Below are 16,104 nucleotides of genomic sequence, written 5' to 3' on the forward strand. Positions count from 1 at the left end.
TCAGTGTTTATTTTTCCTTCTCTAGAAGTTTGGTTATTGTTATCTTTATCTCTTTTGATATGTTTATATTTTCCTCTACCTTATTCAATACATAAAATGTAGTTGTAATAACTTCTTTTGCAGCAAAGTATAAATCCAGTATTTCGATATCTTTCTGACTCTTCAGGTTCAGTGAATATACATTATGAGTCAAAACTGGCCTGCCATATAGTCTAATCTGGCCATACCTTTATTACATGTGGTCTGTGGCTGTGTTACAGTGGCAGGATTGAGTAGTTTCAACAAGAACTTTATAACTTGAAAAGCCAAAATTATATACAATCTTGCATTTACAGAAAACATCTGCTGCTTCAAAGGCATTGTATTTATAAAAGAAACTAGGGATCCCTGGGTGGCGCAGTGGTTTAGCGCCTGCCTTTGGCCCAGGGCGCGATCCTGGAGACCTGGGATCGAATCCCACGTCAGACTCCCAGTACATGGAGCCTGCTTCTCCCTCTGCCTATGTCTATGCCTCTCTCTCTCTCTCTCTCTCTCTCTCTCTCTCTCTCTCCCTGTGACTATCATAAATTAAAAAAAAAAAGAAAGAAACTAAACTGCTGGTCCTCATGTAGTATTTTTTATTATCATTCTTCATTGATCACCAATAGCATAATATTGAATACTATTAAAGGCAGTTTCTATCTATAAAAACAATACATACTAGGGACAAGGTTCATGAGGTTCAGGTATGCAGCTGTGCAAAGATTTGATTTGGCAGTAAAAAATTGGGATATGTTAAGTAGAAGAATAGTTAGCATACCCCTTAGTCCATTGGTTCTTAAACTTTAGCAAGATTGCATTCACCTGAAGGGCTTGTTAAAACAAATTAAAGGACTCTGTACCCAGAATTTTTGGTTTAGTAAATGGAGGTAGGACCTTTTAATATATACTTCTAACATGTTCCTATGTCATGCTGATGATGCTGGTTGGAATTATACTTTGAAAATCAGTACTTTTGCCTAGTTCTCTGAAATATCACTCTTCTCTGAGAAACTTGTAGGAAAATTGTATAATAGTTACAATTGAGGTTCCCTGAAGAGTAGATGGGCTGGGTATTTTTGTTTTTTGTTTTGATTGTTTTGTTTTTAAATAGCTTTTTTGAGATACGGTTTTACATACTAAAACTAACCCATTTGTGTATTGTTTCATGAGTTTCAGTAACTTTGTATAGTTTTTATACAGTAGCACCACAATTCAGTTTTAGAAAAATTCATCATGCTAGAAAGTTCCCTTATGATCATTTGCAGTCAGTCTCAATACTGAACTTCAGTTTGAGGTTACTAGTAATCTGCTTTTTTGTCTGTATATTTTTGCATTTCGTAGAAATTTCATATAAATGGAACCATATGGTATGCTGTGATGCATCCAGCTTTTTTCAACTAATATATTTGAGGTTAATCCATGACATTGCTCAGATTGGTCCTTTGCTTCTTTTTATATTGATAAATAGTTTTTATAGTATGGACATAATACATTTTGTTTTTCCATTCGACAGTTGATATTTTTATTTTTTCCAGGTATTCCTGTTATGAAAAATAAATTTTTTAAAAAATAATTTTTGAACATTCTTGTACAAGAGATGCCCCATCATTTTGATTAAGAAGTGTAATATCCAGATGATACTCATATTTCATCGTAGGCTTATAGTTGATTTAAAAAATGTTAATATATTCTTTTTCCCTAATTACTTATTTCTAGCAATAAAATTTTTATATCTATTATAAATATTTTATATATTTGTGCTTATCTTAACCATTTTTGATAATTTTATCTCACAATATTTTAAATTGGTATATAGATTGTAAAAATATTGTAAAATGTTTCTTTTGAGATAGTCTATAGGTTTTAGTCTTCACAAAATTGACATACCTGCTATTATTGGTGGGTAAAATTTACATGTAATTAAATCTGGAATAAAATAAATATAAGCCTGAAAATAAACTAGATTTTTAATATGGAAATATTGGATAAAATCAGAAGTCGAGAGGGCTATTTAAAGAACCCCCAAGTAATTATGTTATCAAATTTCAACAATTGTTAATAGTCTGACATTCTTTTTTTCGTCTGTACCTTGTTCCCCATCTGTTTCTGGTATCTCATGTTGAGTCTCATTTCATTCAAATATCATTTCTTCTTCAAATACTTCATTGTATATATGTGCAGCTTATGTTTGGTTTCCCTGGTGTCTGATATGTACTTTTTCAAATTGGTTGTTTAAATCAGGACCAAAAAAGGTACATACATTCCACTTGATCGATAGAACAATTAAGTTACTCTTAATCTGTAAGCATTCCTCTTCTCTTGTTTTTCCATGCCAATGACTTGAAGAAACTGGTTAATTTGTCATAAGATTTTTTATAATCCAGATTTAACTGTTTGTATCTTCATATCATTCAGTATGTTCCTTTATCTCCTCTATTCCATATGAACTAGTATTTAGATGTAGAAGATTTAGCATATTCAGGATTTTTATATTTCCGGTCACAAGACTATCTCTTAGAAGGAGTTATTTACTTCCAATTACATCATATAGTGTCTTTAGGCTCTCTTTTACTGCTGCTATGATTGATCACTATTAGGTTTAAATGTTATTGGCCTGATCCACTCATCATAAAGTTTCAACTTTTTTTTCTAAAGACTTTTTTAAAGAACAGCTCTAGGATCACAGTAAAATTAAGACTAAGATGCAGAGATTTCCCATTTTCTCCCTCCCCTGAGCTTACATGACTATTACCCATCTGATGAAGGATGCTGCTTCCTCATAGCAATATCCCACATCAGAGTGATACATTTGTTAGAACTGATGAACCCACACCAACACATCATTATTACCCAAAGTTCATAGTTTACATTAAGGTTCACTCTTGGTATTGTACATTTTTTGGGTTTTGACAAATGTATAATGACATGTATCCACACTATAGTATCATACAAAGTGAAAATCCTCTAGATTTCACCTATTCACATTTCTCCCACCATCCCTCCAACCCCTAGCAACCATTGATCTATTGCTTCAATAGCTTTTCTTTTCCAGAATATTGAATAGTTGGAATTGTACAGTATGTAGCCTTTTCACATTGGCTTCTCTCACTTAGTAATATGCATTTAAAATTCCTCCATGTGTTTTCATAGTTTAATAGCTCATATGTTTTTAGTACTGCATAATATACAGTATTGTATCTTGTCTGGATATACCATAGTTTGTTCATTCATCTACTGTAGGATCTTCATTGGTTCCAAGTTTTGGCAGTTATGAATAAAGCTACTGTAAACATCCATGTACAAGTTTTTGTGTGGACATAAGTTTTCAGCTTCTTTAAGTATGTACCAAGGAATGGTGATTCCTCGATCATATTGTAAGAGTATGTTTAGTTTTGTACAAAACTGCCAAACTGTCTTCCAAAGTGACTATACCATTTTGCATTCCCACCACTAATGAATAAGAGATCCTGTTGCTCCATATCCTTGTGTGCATTTGGTGTTTCCAGAGTTCTGGATTTTGGCCATTCTCATAGGTGTGTGGTGGTATTTGATTTTTATTTATATTTCTGTGGTGAAATGTGATGTGGGACATCTTTGCATGTGCTTATGTGTCATATGTATCTCTTCTTTAATGTATCTGTTCAGATTTTTTAAATTGGTTTGTTTTCTTTTTGTTGAATTTTAAGAGTTCTTTATATATTTTGGCTAATAGTCCTTTAGTAGATGTGTCTTTTGCAAATATTTTCTTTTAGTTTGACTTGTCTTTTTCTCTTGCCAGTGTCATTTGTGTATCAGATGTGGTTTGTTTTTTTTTTTTTTTTTTTTTTTTTTTTTTTTTTCATTTCAGTGAAGCCCTGTTTATCAGTTGTTCCTTTCAGGGATTCTGTCTTTGATGTTGAATCTCCCTTCAACATTTTACTAAATGGTTTTAAGAGTTATCAATGAATATTCCCTAGATCCTCTATTTCATTAGAGTTGCAAAATAGTAATCTTCTAATTCTATCATTCATTCTGTATTTTTTAACTAGAATTCTATGAAGAAGAATATTATTTTAGCAACACTTTTGTTGCTCTGAAATTCAGTCTTTCCGAAAAAGGAAGGAAAAATGCTTATTTCTTGTATTCGGTTTATCAGTTTTTAGAACAGTAAGTTTTGTGCCATAGCAACCTACAAATGTGATTAAGTTTTAAGGTACCATTATGAATTCACAGAACTTACTTATTTGACATGTTTAATCAATTTCAATCATTATTTTTAGTGGTGAGAGTACTTCATTTTTGACTAGTGGGGTCCACTGAAGTTTGCTGCTGTATCCTCATGACCTATTCTAGTTTCTTTTTTCTTTTTTAACTTCACTGCTTTCTGACTCAGGATTTCCCAGGCTCATATTATACTTTGTGCTCCAGACTTTATCTCTTTTAGAGAACCAAATCAATGGGAAGTGGAATTTGGAGACCATAATCTGGATGTTAGCTTACTGTTATTGTTCCTAGATCTTTACATATTTCTTTTACAGAGGTGCTGGATTTACATATTTTTCAGTGTATGATCATAGATTTATCCTTGAGATTGCATAACTTTTTGGTCCAAGGAAAATCTGTATTAACACAATCCAGTTATCAGTCATTTGGTTGGTCTGTTTTCTTCTTAGCACTATCGTAGGCGTTAGTATACAAATACAAGATTATGGCCCTTGCTTTCAGGGAACCACTGGGACTTGTTCTTAGCATCTAATGGGATAATATATAAGAAAATAAATTTTAATTAAAAATTAAAAAAAATTATTTTTTTATTCATGAGAGACACAGAGACTGAGAGAGAGAGGCAGAGACACAGGCAGAGGGAGAAGACACAGGCAGAGGGAGAAGCAGGCTCCGTGCAGGAAGCCCGATTTAAATCCTATTAGAAAAATATTTAAACGTCTAAACAAAACCTAGTCTTAACCAGGGTATTAGATTGCTAAGACTTTTTCATGCTGCTGGTGGGAGTATAAATCGGTGAAACCATTCATTATTGAAAGGACCTTGGCAATCAGTACTCAGTAAGTCAGAAGATACGTGTCATTTTAGTCAACATTTCCATTTCACATATGAACCCTAGAGACATGCTCACATCTGTACAGAGGGGCATGTTTAACAATGTTCATTGCAGCATCTTTGATTATACCAAAAATTTAGAAATAATATAAATCTATATCTTCAGGAGAATGGATAAATTTTTATATAGTTGTATAACAGCATAATATTCTGCAGTAAAAGTGAATAAACCAAAGCTATATGAGTAGAACTTGAATAATCAGGTCTCAAAATATGATTGTAAAAGCTTGTAAAAAGATACATAGAGTATGATGTCATTTATGTAAAGTTAATTATGCAAAATAATGTTATTACATATATGCATATAATAGATAAAAATACCAAATTCGAAAGCTTAGTTGTCTCTCAGGAGGAAAAATGAAATGGGATTGGGGAAGGTTATACAGTGGGCTTCAGCCTATTTTTTTGTTTTAAAAAAGTCAGAAACAGATATAGCAAAATTAAAATTTAGTAAAAGCTAGGTGATGTGCAGACAAGTGTTTTTTATTCCTACATATTTGAAATGTTTCTAATGAAAAATTCTTTTGAGAGTAAAATACTTTCTTAGTATCTAAGTACATTGAACAAGCTTTTTATTTTGCAGATTTGAGTGATGAATCAGCCCAGAAGCTGTTTGATGTTTCAGGAATATCTTTAGCAACATTGGCCCATTCATTGCCCACAGCAGTTCCAGAATCTCCTAGAATTCATCCTGTGAGGACACCTAAAACACCTCGAACACCCAGGTTACAAGATCCAAACAAAACACCAAGATTTTATCCTGTCGTTAAAGAACCAAAAGCTATTGATGTAAAGGTACACAAAACAACCAGGAACATAAAGCCTGCATTGTATATCCTTTAATATTACAAAATGAGACTTTTTCGTTGTATCATATTTTGAAAAATATATATTTTAGATTGTAAGAATTCACTTAAAATTGTATTTTTACCATAGTGATGTTTTCTCATGTTAAGAAATAACTTCTTTACAATTGTAGTGTAATTAATGTCAATCAGATGATATAATGAAGAATCACACTCAGCTGTATATCTTGTAATCCTTGTGTTGAAACCTAGCAAAGGATCTTCTTTGTTAAGTTTTGTAACTTGTATGTGAGATATTTGAGCTTTGTGACTTCATGTGATTTCATAATGTCATCCACAGTATGAAACTGTTTGAGCTAGTTTACAGTCAGAGGGTTTTAATTTACTTGTGAAGTTCACACTACTGAAATAATTGCAATGTTTGACTTCTTTTTCTTTAGAGTCCAAGAAAAAGAAAAACAAGACATAGTACAAATCCCCCTCTAGAATGTCATGTTGGTTGGGTAATGGATTCCAGAGATCACGGGCCAAGAACATCTTCTGTCAGGTACTATAATTGTCAAACATTGCTTTGTTTTTTATTTTAAGTTTGTTGAAAACAGGTACTAATTAGACATTTGGAATATTTAAAACTTAATTATATTAATAAATTATGGAACAATGAAAATAGTTTTTAAAATGAAGCCAAAGGTGGAGAAATAAGTGGGACAATTTTCTAATAAGTATATTAAGGAATAATTGAGTGGGACATTTTTTTTTCCCCATTTAAACCAGTTTTTCCACAAATGTGTTCTCTTAGATAAAAAATACTTAGGTTGGGCAGCCTGGGTGGCTCAGCAGTTTAGTGCCACCTTTGGCCCAGGGCCTGATCCTGGAGACCTGGGATCGAAGTCCCATGTCAGGCTCCCTGCATGGAGCCTGCTTCTCCCTTTGCCTGTGTCTCTGCTTCCCCACCCCCGCTCTCTCTCCATGTCTCTCATTAATAAGTAAAATCTCAAAAAAAAAAAAAAAAAAAAAAAAACACTTAGGTTTATGTAAGATTCCAGATTCTCAATAGTATAGTATGTTCTTAGTGAGTTAATATGCTAAACAACTCATTCAAACTATATAAAGAATATGGAAATAAAACACATTTTTATTTTGAGATTTTTCCTTTTTAGGGGAAATAACTTAGATTAGCTGATTGTTAGTAGTAAGTGCTTTTTTTTTTAGCTTGAATTTCTTTTAAAAACCTATTATTTACCTCAAAAGAGATGATAGAGAAAACCTTTGATATAGTGCCAGTAACATAATATATTATGGTATGTTTTGTCCTATACAGTGGATGCAGAGGTGATTTACTGCTAATTGCTTTGTGTTTCTTATAAACCCATTTTGTGTTTATATAGATATTTTCAGAATAATTATCTGACCTACTTTCTAAAAGAAAACTTACCTTTAAGAAAAAAATGTTTTTTGACTGATTACTACAAGGGAAAGATTAAATATTTTCATTCAAAGACAAGCTAGTAAGTTTATCATGATCTGAAAATCCCCCCTCTGTCTTTCCAGTGATATTTATTTGATCCTTTTACATTTCGTTCTCATTATATTGTCCTTAATAAATAAAATGTGTATCTGTTTTTTGTATATCTATTGTGTACATTTTGTGTTCTAAGTGATTTTGAGCGTTTATTTTCCAGGATTTTTTTTTTTTTATCAGAGCACTATATCTAGAGATCAACAAATAATGGGGAAAGATGTTTAGTCAATAACTTTTGGTTTAGTTAGAACATTTAATGGAACGTTTAGTCAGGAATATCTTTCTTACAACTCATTTTTTATTACATTATATCTTTTGTTATTAATAATTTATCTATATAATGATTTATTCATTCCCAGGCACCACTCCACCTTCTTCCACAAGTAAAATATATCAGGAAAGCAGGGGCTTAACATTGTGTTGGGCACTTTTCTAGGCACTGAGTATACAGCAGGGAACAAGATAATTACAGTCCCTGCCTTTCTGGAGCTTAATTAAGGGGTGACAGTCAGATATTTATAATAGTGAGTGTGAATTTTTTAAATTGACCTTTTTTTTAAGAGTAGTTTTAGGTTCACAGCAAAAATTGAATAGAAAGTACTAAGAGTTCCCTTATACTCCCTGCATGTCCTGCCTCCCACTCCACAGCCTCACCAACATTCCTATCTTTAGATTGTCTACATTGATGTAATTATGGATATGGTTGGATGTAAATCTACCATCTTATATTCTATTAATCTTGTTTCTTCTTTGTTATTTTTCTTTCTGTTTTTTTTTGGATCAATTGAGTTTTTATAATATTTCTATTTTATCTGTATGTACCATTGGCTTCTCAGTTATCTCTCTTATTTTTTCTGGTCTTCTACTGTTCATAATATACATTTTAATTTAGTCTACTTTCAAATATTGTTATACCACTACATGTATAGCATAAGAATCTTAATACTGTAAAGTTCCACTTCCTCCCATCCTTTGTACTATGCTTTTTTAATTATTTTTCTTTAGACAGTTAGCTTTTAAGGCAAGCGACATGAGACATTTTTATTTATTTATTTTTAAAGATTTTGTTTATTTGAGAGAGAGTGCATGAGGGGGCAAGGGATGAGGATAAGGCAGACTGCTTACTTACTAAGCAAGGAACCAGATGAACAGACTGTCTCTGCAGCTCAGTCCCAGGACCCTGAGACCATGACCTGAGCTGAAAGTAGATGCCTAACCAACTGAGCCACCCAGATACCCCAACATGACCCATTTTTAAAACATTTGCTCTATTTTTACCATTTGTAGTGCTCTTCATTTCTTGTACATGTCTGTTAGCAGTGGATTCTGTCAACTGTTGCTAATCAAGAAAAGTTTTTTTCTGTTTTGAAATTTACTCTCATTAGGTATTAAAGTCTTTGATGGATCTAGTATGGGTATGGATGTATGTGTAAATATGTGTGGATACACAAGGGATTTATCCTGCTTGTGGTTCTCTGAGGCTATTGGATTTAAATTGTTTGTTATCTTTTATTTGGTTAGGAAGATTTTCATCTATTACCTCTTCAAGTATTTTTTGCCCTGTGTTCTTATTGTTCATTCCCTCTTCTTCTGGGGATCTAATTATGTATACATTAGATATTTGCTAATATCTCACAGCTCTTAGATGATCTCCTCTCTTTTTTTCTACCCTTTTTCTCTTTGTAATTCATGTTGGATAATTTTTATTGACCCATTTCCAGTTTCTTGAAAAACTCCTTACAGGATTCTCCATTTCTAATACTGTGCTTCTTATATTTTATATTACCATTTGACTTTTTAAATATTTTATTTATTTATTCATGAGAGACAGAAAGAGGCAGAGACACAGGCAGAGGGAGAAGCAGGCTCCATGCAGGGAGCCCAATGTGGGAATCAATCTCGGGACTCCAGGATCACACCCTGGGCTGAAGGCAGGTGCCAAACCGCTGAGCCACCCAGGGATCCCCACCATTTGACTTTTTAATAAGATTTTTATTTTTCCTACTGAAGTTCTGTGTCAATGCATGTTCTCTTTTTCCATGAGATCCCTCAACATATTAATCTAATCACAGTTATTTTGAAGTCCACCGTGTGATCATGGCAATAGGTGGATCACCTTTGTATGTCTTGTTCTTGGTTTTGTTTTGTTTTTTTTTGCATTATCTTTTGATTAAAAATTTTAGTTTTCTTGTCTTTCTGTGTCTGTCTTATAAATTTCCTGTGTTTTTTAAAATTTTGTTTATTTATTTATTTATTTATTTATTTATTTATTTATTTATTCATAAGAGACAGAGAGAGAGAGAGGCATAGAGACATGGGCAGAGGGAGAAGCAGGCTCCATGCAGGGAGCCTGAAAATGGGACTCGATCCCGGGACCCCTGGGCTGAAGGCGGCGCTAAACCACTGAGCCACCCGGGCTGCCCTGTCTCATAAATTTTGATAGAATTTTAGATTCTTGCTCTTAGACTTATTTTATGGTTCTAATGTCCCCAAATCTCAAACTGAGATCTCAAAATCTCTTTCCATTATATTTGGTCCTAGTCTGCAGAATGTTGCTAAAATAAATCCTAGACTGATTGATATTAACACAGATTCATATACTCTAGATTCTCAGTAAAGTACTATAAATATTATTTTCTCTTGTGATTTTTAACAACATTTTCTTTCTCTAGCTTATTTTATTATAAGAGTATAGTATATAATACATTTAACATACATAGTATGTGTTAATTGACTGTGTATATTGACCTCTGGTCAAAAGTAGGTATTAGTAGTTAAGATTTTAGAGAGTCAAAAGTTGCTTGTGGAGTTTGACTGTGTAGGGTGTCAGCACCCCTAACTCCTGCATTGTTCAAGGGTTAATTGTATGAAAATACATGTAACTAATAATAGCCCCTCAAGATACATGAAGCAAAAATTGGGGCACTTGAGTGGCTTAGTCAGTTAAGCATCCAGATCTTTTTTTTTTTTATGATTTTATTTATTCATGAGACAGAGAGAGAGAGAGAGGTAGAGACAGAGGCAGAGGGAGAAGCAGGCTCCATGCAGGGAGCCTGAAGCATCCAGCTGTTAATTTTAGCTCAGGTCATGATCTCAGGGTCATGGAATCTAGTCCTGTGTCAGGCTCCATGCTTAGCAGGGAGTCTGCTTGAGATTCTCTCCCTCTGTCTCTCTGCCCGTCCCTACCTCTCTCTCTCTCTCAAATAAATAATTTAAAAAAAAAAGATCTATAACAGCTCTATAAGAGTAGTTGGAGATTTCAATATACTACTTTCAATAATGCATAGATCAACTTGATATGAGTAACAAAGTAGAGGACTGAACAATATAATAAACCAGTTAGACCTAACCTATATATATAATATTCTACCCAACAGTAACACAGAATACATATTCTTAAATACACACAGGATATTCTCCACAATAGACCATGTGTTCGGTCAAAAGAAATACTTCAATAAATTTTAAATCAGATACCATACAAGGTATCTTCTCTGACTGCAATGGGATGAAGTTAGAAGTCTATAATAGAAGTAAAACTGGAAAATTCACAAATATATGGCAGTTAAGCACACTTTTAACCCATGAGTCGAAAAAAGAAATCATAAAGGAAATTAGAAAATACTTAGAGTTGTATGAAAGTGAAAACATAGCATACCATATCTTAATGCAATGCAAGGAGAGCAGTGCTCAGCGGGAAATTTACAGCTATAAATGCCTGTATTTAAAAAGAAAAGAGATCACAAATCAGTAACCTAACATTATATTTTAAGAAACTTGAGAGTGAACTAAACCCAAAGCTATCAGAAGGAAGGAAAAGTTGAAAATGAGAGCAAAAATAAACAATAAAGAGAAAAACAGTAGAGAAATCAGTAAAAACAGAAGTTGAGGGATGCCTGGGTGGCTCAGGGTTGAGTGTCTGCCTTTGGCCCAGGGTGTGATCCTGGAGTCCCAGGATCGAGTCCCACATCGGGCTCCCTGCATGGAGCCTGCTTCTCCCTCTGCCTGTGTCTCTGCCTCTCTCTCTGTCTCTCATGAATAAATGAATAGAATCTAAAAAAACAAAAACAAAAGTTGATTCTTTTGAGACCAACAAAACAAAGTTTCTTTAGTTAGGCTGTCAAAGAAAAAAGATGCAAATAACTAAAATCGGAAATGGAAATGGAAACAACTAACCACTTCACAGAAACAAGAGGATTCAAAGAGAATAGTATGAACAATTATACATCAATAGATAGATAACTTAGAAGAAATGCACAAATTCCTCAAAACATACACATTAAAGTTATTCAAGAATAGAAATTCTCAACCCATATGTAAGAGTAAAGAGATCAAACCACTATTCAAAGGTCCCCCAACAAAGAAAATTCCAGACCAAGTGGCTTTACTTGAAGTGAATTCTACCAGATGTTTATTTAAAGAATTAACACTAATCCCTTTCAAACTCTTCCAAAAAATTGAAGAGAAAGGAATGCTTATTCTATGCGGTCTGCATTACCCTAGTACCAAAACCAGATAAAGACATCACAAGAAAAAAAAATTTTATACTAGTATACCTTACGGATATAGATGTAGAGGTTCTCAACAAAATATTAGCAAATGAAATCCAGCAGTTGTCAGGGGCACCTGGCTGGCTCAGTTAGTAGGGCATGCAACTCTTAATCTCAAGGTTGTGAGTTCCAGTCCCATGTTGAGCATGGAGCCTACTTTAAATTAATTAATTAATTAATTAATTAATTAAAAAATTCCATCAGTATATTGAAAGGATTATTCACCATGACCAAGTGGAATTTATCCCAGTAATGCAAGGGTGGTTCAACATAAGAAAATACATCATGTTAATAAAACTAAGGAAATGCTAGGGTTGCCTGGCTGGCTCAGTTGGTTAAGTAGCTGGCTCTTGATCTTGGCTCAGGTCATGATCTCTGGGTCCTGGGTTCAAGCACCATATCAAGCTCCAAGCTCAATGGGGAGCCAATTTGAGGATTCTCTCCCCGTTTGTATACATACTCTAAAATAAATACATAAAATTAAAAAAGAATTTAAGGAAATGACCACATGACACAGAAAAGACATTTGACAAAATCCAACATCTTCTTTTTTTTTTTTTTTTTAGATTTTGTTTATTTATTCATGAGAGATGCAGAGAGGGAGAGAAAGCAGAGGGAGAAGCAGGCTCCATGCAGGGAACCCAATGTGGGACTCGATCCCGGGTCTCCAGGATCACGCCCTGGTCTGAAGGAGGTGCTAAAGCGCTGAGCCACCCGGGCTGCCCTCCAACATCTTTTTTATGATTACAAAGTCTTTGGATACTAAGAATAGAAGAAAAATCCCTCAACATGATAAAAAGTATTTATGAGAAACCCACAGGTGACATCATACTCAGTCAGGGGTGAGAGATTGAAATCTGTCCTCCTAAGATCAGAAACAAGACAAGAATACCTGCTTTCACTGTTGGTATTCAATGTTGTACTGAAAGGCCTAGCCAGAGCTAATAGAGAAGGAAAGGAAAGATATCAAATTAAAAAGGAAAGGGTAAGACTATCTCCAGTCACAGATACTGTGATTCTATATATAGACTCCCAGAGAATCAACAAGAAAGATACTAAAGCTAATTTAAAATTTTGGCAAAGTTGCAGGCTACAAAACACAAATCAGTTGTGTTTCTGTATGCCAGCATTAAACATTTGAAAAGGAAATTAAGAAAGCGATTCTATTTACATTAGCACTTAAAAGAATTAAATACTTAGGGGGAAAAAATTCTAAACAAAGAGGTAAAAGTCTTGTATACTAAAAACTACAAAACATTGCTGAAAAAATTACTGCGGACCTAACTAAATGGAAAGACATTTCATGTTCATAGATAGGAGAACTTAATATTGTTAGACATCAGTGCTAACTAAAGTGATCTATAGATTCAATAAAATCTTTATCAAAATTCCAACAGCCTTTTTATCTTTTTCCAAATTTTTATTTAAATTCCAGTTAGCTAACATACAGTATAATTTTACTTTCAACTCTAAGATTTGGTGATTCATCACTTAGATACAACACACAGTGCTCGTCATGGAATGAGCCTTCCTTAATACTCATCACCCATTGAACCCATCCTCCCACCCTCCAGTAACCCTCAGTTTGTTTTCTATAGTTAAGAGTCTGTTTTTTTAAAAATATTTATTTATTTATGATAGACAGAAAGAGAGAGAGAGAGGCAGAAACAGGCAGAGGGAGAAGCAGGCTCCATGCAGGGAGCCCGATGCGGGACTCAATCCCGGGAACCCAGGATCACGCCCCGGGGCCAAAGGCAGGCGCCAAACCACTGAGCCACCCAGGGATCCCCAAGAGTCTGTTTAATGGTTTGCCTCTCTTTCTTTTATTTTATTTATTTATTTATTTTACCCTTTGTATTTCATCTGTTTTGTTTCTTAAATTCCACACCTGAGTGAAGGCATATGGTATTTGTCTTTCCCTGACTTCTTTTGCTTAACATAATACTCTAGCTCCATCCGCATTGTTGCAAATGGCAAGATTTTGTTCTTTTTTATGGTTGAGTAATATTCCATCTTTATACATTCATCAGTCAATGGACATTTGGGCTTTTTCATAATTTGACTATTATTGATAATGCTCCTGTTAACATTGTGGTGCATATACCTCTTTGAATTAGTATTTTTGTATTCTTTGGGTAAATTCCTAGTAGTGCAGTTGCTGGGTCAGAGGATAGTTCTCTATTTTTAACTTTTTGAGGAATCTCTCTACTGTTTTCCAGGGTGGATGCACCAGTTTGCATCCTACCAACAGTGTAAGAGGATTCCCCTTTCTCTGTATCCTCAGCAACATCTGTTGTTTCCTATGTTGTTATTTTAGCGATTCTGACAGGTGTGCGGTGGTATCTCATCATGGTTTGGATTGTATTTCCCTGATGATGAGTGATGTATCTGTTAGCCATCTGGATGTTTTCTTTGGAAAAATGTCTATTCGTGTCTTCTGCCCATTTCTTAACTGGATTATTTATTTTTGAGTGTTGAGTTTGATAGATTTTAGATACTAACCCTTTATCAGATATGTCATTTGCACATATCTTCACTCATTCTGTAGGTTGTCTTTAGTTTTGTTGATTGCTTCCTTCACTGTTCAGAAGCTATTTATCTTGACAAAGTCCCAATAGTTCATTTTTTCATTTGTTTTGATCAATTTTGAGTTAAATTTTTTTTGTATGGGGAATAAGTTCTGGATCCATCCTTATCCATCCTTTTGCTGGATATTGGATGTTGGATATTCAGTTTTTCCAGTGCCACTTGTTGAAAAGATGATTCTTTTCTCTACTGAAGAGTTCTAGCACCCTTGTTGAAAATAAACTGACCAGACACATGAGAGTTTATTTCTAGGCTCTCTATTCTATTCCCTTGGTCCACTTATCCATCCTTATGCTGGGACCATAATATTTTAATTTAATTTAATACTGTAGCTTTGTAGTAATTTTCAAAGTTACTAAGTGTTGATTCTCCAATTTTATTCTTCCTCTGTAAGATTGTTTTGGCTTCTTAGAACTCCTTCAATTTCGTATGATTTGAAAATAAAGTTTTCCATTTTTGTAAAAAAGGTTGTCAGACACATAGATCAGTGAAACAGAATAGAAAACCCAGAAATGAACATACAACTATATGGTCAACCAATCTTGGACAAACCAGGGAAAGAAGACAGTCTCTTCAACAAGTGGTGTTCGGAAAACTGGACAGCAACATGCAACAGAATGAAACTGTGGTACTTTCTTATATCATATACAAAAATAAATTCAAAATAAATGAGAGACCTAAATATGAGATAAGAAACCATCAAAACTTAGAGAAGAACACAGGCAGTAACTTCTTTGACATCAGCTGAACAACTTCTTATTGGACAGGTGCCTAGAGGAAAGGGAAACAAAGGCAAAAATAAACTATTGGGACTTTATCAAGATAAAAAGCTCCTGCAGACCAAAGGAAACAATAAAACCAAAGACAACTGAGAGAATGGGGATATTTGTAAATGACATATCAGAGTAAGGGCTAGTATCCAAAATCTATAAAGAACTTATCAAACTCAACACCCAGAGAACAAATAATCCAATCACAAAATGGGAAGAAGACACGAAAAGACATTTCTCCCTAGAAGACATCCAAATGGCCAACAGACACTTGAAAAAATGCTCAACATCACTAAGTATCAGGAAAGCACAAATCAAAACCACAATGAGATAGCACTTCACGGGCAGCCCCAGTGGCCCAGTGGTTTAGCACTGCCTTCAGCCTGGGGTGTGATCCTGGAGACCCGGAATGGAGTCCCACGTCGGGCTCCCAGCACGGAACCTGCTTCTCCCTCTGCCTGTGTGTCTCTCTCTTTCTCTCTGTCTGTCATGAATAAATAAATAAAAAATTTAAAAAAGAGAGAGATAGCACTTCACACATCAGAATGGCTAAAATTAAGTCCAGAAACAACAGATGTTAGCAAGGATACAGAGAAAAGGAAACCCTCTTATACTGCTGGTGGGAATGCAAGCTGGTGCAAGCCACTCTGGAAAACAGTATGGAGGTTCCTCAAAAAGTTGAAAATAGAGCTACCCTATGACCTAGCAATTGCACCACTAGGGATTTACCCCAAAGATACAAATGTGTAGTG

At 34.3% G+C, this 16,104-nt stretch overlaps 1 protein-coding gene across 6 annotated transcripts in view; it reads left to right on the forward strand.

Annotated features, from left to right (window-relative positions):
* LARP1B (La ribonucleoprotein 1B) overlaps positions 1 to 16,104 on the forward strand; it is a 130,896-nt gene that overhangs the window by 99,440 nt on the left and 15,352 nt on the right. For 5 of the 6 annotated variants that reach the window (XR_008663349.1, XM_055317071.1, XM_055317072.1 and 2 more), the window contains 2 exons: positions 5,702 to 5,913; positions 6,365 to 6,471. Coding sequence is in view for 5 of the 6 variants with exons in the window: in XM_055317071.1 (XP_055173046.1) it covers positions 5,702 to 5,913; positions 6,365 to 6,471 (319 nt within the window). In the remaining variant the exon portion in view is untranslated. Of the gene's footprint in view, positions 1 to 5,701; positions 5,914 to 6,364; positions 6,472 to 16,104 lie in introns of those variants that run through there. The other variant, XM_055317081.1, reaches the window with a different exon arrangement.

The sequence above is a fragment of the Nyctereutes procyonoides genome, unplaced genomic scaffold (genome assembly GCF_905146905.1).
Source record: "Nyctereutes procyonoides isolate TBG_1078 unplaced genomic scaffold, NYPRO_anot_genome, whole genome shotgun sequence".
Taxonomy (NCBI): domain Eukaryota; kingdom Metazoa; phylum Chordata; class Mammalia; order Carnivora; family Canidae; genus Nyctereutes; species Nyctereutes procyonoides.